This window comes from Echinops telfairi, unplaced genomic scaffold, assembly GCF_000313985.2.
Source record: "Echinops telfairi isolate 266 unplaced genomic scaffold, ASM31398v2 ScPeMD7_443;HRSCAF=831, whole genome shotgun sequence".
NCBI lineage: Eukaryota > Metazoa > Chordata > Mammalia > Afrosoricida > Tenrecidae > Echinops > Echinops telfairi.
Window position 1 is genome coordinate 66,515,341 of NW_022104341.1, and position 5,378 is coordinate 66,520,718.

At 38.0% G+C, this 5,378-nt stretch overlaps 1 protein-coding gene across 1 annotated transcript in view; it reads right to left on the minus strand.

Annotated features, from left to right (window-relative positions):
* The window catches only part of HOOK1 (hook microtubule tethering protein 1), an 83,412-nt gene that overhangs the window by 54,113 nt on the left and 23,921 nt on the right, over window positions 1-5,378 (minus strand). The window contains exon 3 of the mRNA XM_004699385.2: window positions 161-233. Coding sequence (XP_004699442.1) covers window positions 161-233 — 73 coding nt within the window. The remainder of the gene's footprint in view (window positions 1-160; window positions 234-5,378) is intronic.

Sequence of the window (5,378 nt, forward strand, 5' to 3'; positions counted from 1 at the left end):
TGTATTGTATATTTATCTGTATATGATTTAACATTTCATTTCTTGTTATATATCTAATTATCTTTATAAATAAATATATTATATTATCAGGAATTTGGTTTTATCTCTCTAGAGAACCCTGTCTAACACACCAAGTATTCTTCCCATGCATTCTGCGTACCTTTATTCTCCAGTTGTCACCGACATCCTCTTTGATTCGGCTTAACCAAGATTCATTGAACCAAGCAACGTCACTGAAAAATATTAAAGCAAGAAATTAAGATGTTTGTATTTGGTATATAAAAAATAAAATTAAATAATCACAGATTATTTTACATTGTAAGTTTGCCCTAAATTAATAGGTAGCTATTATTTCAATGAATCTGCTCAGTTATTTTGTGAAGGATTTCTCTTACTAGATTACTCAAGTCATTAACCCCTTCATTTTAACACATTTACTACGTAGCTCATAGACACTATGCTAGCAGGAAGATGTAAAATTCAACTTCACTGTACTTGACATTTTTCCAGACTACTTCATTTAAGTCTCACAGTAACGTGGCAAAGGATCTATCATTATCCCCAATCTTACTCTTCAGGAAACTGAGAATGAAAGAGGTTAAGTAATTTGTCCCAAGTGGCATATATTTCGTAGGTGACAAAGTCCAAAATAAATTTTTATTGTAATCAAATAGAATGTGTTTAACTGAGAAATCTATACTGATAAGGTTAGCCTCAATTAGAAATAAACTCCTATACCCTTTCTCAAAGCCAAAACAAAGCATTGCTAATAAGATTTTTATGTATTCAATAAGTTTTTTAAAAATTACTTAACCAAATAGAGTGAAATACATTAATAAATTAGGTACTTTAAACAATAAGTTAAATGTTTGCTCTGAGTAAAGAACCAAGAAACATTAACATAAAGATGAATAATTTACTAGTCTATTAGAAAGGATCCCTGGTGAGATAGGGGTTAGGCATAAAGGCAGTGATCCACATGGTTGGCAGTTGGAAACCACCACTTGGTGCACAGGAGAAAGACTGGACTTTCTACTCCCATAAAGAGTTACAGTCTCTGAAACTCAAAGGGGCGTTACTATGAGTCAGCATTGACACGATGGCCATGAGTCTGGTTTGGCTAGAAAAACAAATACAATGGGGAATAGTCAGAAGTACACATAAATACACTCAAAGGAAAAGGTGATTTTTTATTAAAATTTTATTGACTTGGAATGTTTGATCATTGTGAAATACTGACGTTCTCATTTGCTATGTAATATTACCTCTCACATTTGGTTTACTATACAGTGACAAATACAGTTTATGAGTACAAAGTAGGACTATATATAAATACCACAAGTTGTCTTTAATACTTTTTAACATATAATTTTTTCTACAATAAGGCACTGAATTTGTTAAGCTTATTTATAAAGTTTGTTTCTGTGGAGCTTTGCAAAAACTTTCTATGACAATATAAGAAGCAGCAAGAAATTGGTAAAACAGTCTTATTCCTGTGCTAATGTAAAGTTAATTCATAACCTAAAAGAAAAAGAAAAATGTGATAAATATTCTAAGGGTTAAACAGATAACTACAAGATCAGAGAATACCAGGGCTTGGAAGAGGTCTTACAAGTCTCACCTAAATTCTTACTTCATAGACAAAGCAATTGAGGTAAGGGAAAAAATGTAAAGGGATCATTTCTAAAGTTATGTCCCAAGTTTTAAAATGCAAAGCTGAAACCAGGAGTCAGTGCCTAGATGCAAGAGCTTTTTAGAAGTCATTCTGCCTCAGATATTCTAACATATAAGGCCACACTTCTGGGTGAGGAAACTGAAAACAGCTTCACAGGGGTCAACTTGTATACTTTAAATTTGTAACTACAGGTATGCATCACTTAGCGTCCCAATACCTTCTGTGAAACAGGACCATTAGGTGATGTGGCTGGTACATGAACACCATATTCTATAACTTTTACAACAGTATATATCTGCATATATTATGGTGTTCCTGCATGTCTAAATCACATGAGGACACATGGCTTGCGTGGAACCATGTTTCTGAACCTGGGCCACAGCAACTCTTTATGGCTATGTTGTCTGCAACTATGCCCCTTTACTTGGGCAGACAGCACTACCCGCTGGGAAGAGGTGAAGAAGGGCTGGTGATCGCCCCCGCTGTTTTGCAATGGCAAGGCTGGAACCTAAACTCAGAATGTAGGTCTGCACTCTGTAAGCTGAGGGGTCTCCCACTCTTAGAATACGTGTCCCAGATGGGCACACTTTCAGGAGGCCTTATGGACAGTGTCAACTCTACTGTCCTGTCCCCTATAAGGATCTCATCATTGGGGATGCCTCCTGGAGCCTACCATCACCTGCGTCAGCTCCATGATCACCAACAAGACTTCCTGCCCTTAATCCAGCCCTGGTGTGCACTCCCAGTCACAGCCAGAGGAGGAGTTGTTGGGCCTGAATCCTCAAGACATCCAGGAAGTTCAAAGTAGAAATACCTCCACTTCTGAGTTGAGCTGAGAAGGCACTATCACTTCCCCAGACAGCTGTACAGGAGGTAGGGAGTGGGCCAGGACTCAGGGGTGCTAAAAGAGCCTGCTGAGAACCTTTCCCTGAAGATCCAAGTCTGAGGACAATTGGAGCCTTCAGGGGCAAACAAATAGGCACACCAGACATGCCAGGTATGTTGCTGCTGCTGCAGGCAGCACTGGGGACTAATGCTGGGCAGTGGGACTTTGACCTGGGCAGAGGCTTTAGGGCAAACACGGTGGCCTGAGGCAGGAATCCACATCACTATGAGATTTGAGAGAAGAGCTCCTCCAAGTCCAGCTCGATGCCGCTTAAGGACCAGCACATTCACACCAGTGAAAAACCTTATGAGTGAGGTGTGTGGGGTAAGACCTTCAGCCACAGCACCTGGAAATCTACAAAGCTGAGAAACTCTACAAGTACAGCAAGTATGTCAAGGCCTTCTGCAGGCACCTGTGGACCCACATGGATGACAAGTGCTTCACGTGCAGTCTGCAATAAGGCCTTCCCAAAACTCGAAGCTCACTTGGGGGATCTACTACCTGGATTGGGGTGGGCAGCTGGGCAGAGCCAGGAAGGGGTAGCTTACTACATTAATGCTACAAGAGGGAGGGATTCTGCCTGCCCCACTTCCAGCATAACCACCCAGTTCTACATACCCAGTGTCCTCAGTAAATCCTTTCAGGTTGCTAGAACAACACAGACAATCCTTATGGGACCATGGGTGTGTAGGCTGGTGAGCCTTGTTCCAAATGGACATTATGCATCACACAACTGTACTTTCTTTTGAGAAAATCAATGCTAAATTTTCTCTACCTTTCCCAGATGACAGCTGTAATAATCACAAAACCAATTTAGCTAAATGTATAACTGATACACTAGTAATCATGCAGTTACTTGAAATGATTTAGAGTCAAAACTACTAAACTTATTTTATTTTTATATCAGGATAAATAATAAAAAGTCCAAACAAAAATTATATATTCTATGGATGCTAAGTGTTTCAAGTATGATTCCAAACTATAATTAGTAATCTATAGAAAATAAATCTATAGATACTAGTCTAGTTTTCTTCCTTTATTCATTCAACCCGATCTTCCTTTCCATGTCAAATCAACTTAGCACTGAGAAATTCTTTCTAAATTCTCCATGACATACATGTTTTATCTTATAAAATAATCCATCCTCCCTCAACAAGTACAATGACATGTAATATAGCCTACTATTAAACTTCATATCCAATGCAAGATCTCACTGGACATAGTATTTTTCCTTTGTGCACTGCCATATTTATACACCTTAACTGGACTCTTCATTCACAACAATAATTAGCTTCTATTGCTTACATTTCCCAGAACCTTAACGAAACCCAAGAGACATCAAATAAGAACAGGACATGGCATTAATGAAGCAAATTATGTTCCAATTATTTTCTAAGAAAGAATCACTGCATGGTTACTTTTTTTTTTCATTCCACTGGTGACATTTATCTGCCACCATTTTACCAACTAAATTCAAATAACAATATATCTTGCTTACTGTAAGGAGCCCTGGTGGCACAGTGGTTAAGCACTCAACTGCTAACTCAAAGACTGGCAGTTGGAACCCTTCAACCACTCTTCAGGAGAAAAGATGTGGCAGTTTGCTTCTCTAAAGCATTACAACCTTTGAAAACCAGTGGGACCGTTCAACTGGGTCTTAACCAGGCTGCTATGAATTGGAATCAACGCTATGGCAACAAGTTTTTGTTTTTGTTACTATAGGCTTGCTATTAGTTAAAATGTACTCAATAGTAATAGGTTTGGGTTTCTGTAATTAATAAACATCAAAATTATGCTGCTTCAATCGGCATCCAGAGACGATTTGTCTTGACTAATCAAAAGGCCTTCTGTGCTCAATACAAACTATGATCTGTACATAGAACATGTGCACCTGGCTTCTTTCAGTTTTATTAAGAGCTCCCAAAAATAACCTATCAGAAGAGGTTTCAGACACTAGATTTCAATTGTGCAGTTGATTAAGAACACGAGTTTGGGAGTCAAGCAAACTGGTTCAAATTTTAACTTAGCTCTTTACTCATTAGTTTACTTCCTCTGAAGACCAAGTTTCTTGATCTAGCAAGGAAAGATAGAAATATTATCTACTTCAAAAACTAGTAAAATCTGAATGAAATAACTTATGTTTAGAGCAGAACACAGTGTTTTCCTTTGTAAGTGCAAAGTATTATTTTACACGGTCAAATATCTGCTGAACAAATTAGTGAACACTACATGATGCATAAAGTGTCTTGATATTCTAAATTTTATGTGGTCTCTCCCTTTTGTGAATAGAGACAAGATAATGAAATAAACAGAAGTTATCTGGCACACAAAGTAAACAAACATTTTATCTATGGTGGAAGTCGGGATATGTACTTTTTATAATTATAATTATAGTGCCCCACCATGATCTAAATAACAATAGGTATTAATATACAAAGTTTACAAACTGCAATCATTTCCTCAAAGAAAAGCAAACAGGCACAACTAGTCTTTAAAACTTAAGATAGTTCTCTCCTCTGTTTTCCACAAGTTGTAATCATCATATCCAGAGGTCTTCGTAGAGTTCTTGGCTTTCTTATCACGGAAGATTTGAGTAGGAAGACTCTCTTAAATGCCAAAAAGTTTTTGCATCCACATAATGATATTTGTTGGGGACCATGGGCCCCAACAGCCAAAATCTCATAAACAGGCATTACTCTCAGCCTCAGGCCGGGTGGAGACTTTCTGTTTCCTTTTGCTGCCTTACAGAAAAGTCCAGGTGGCCTTGGCCTTTTCCCTTACAGTGAACCCTCGTTTATTGCGGTTAATCGGTTCTAG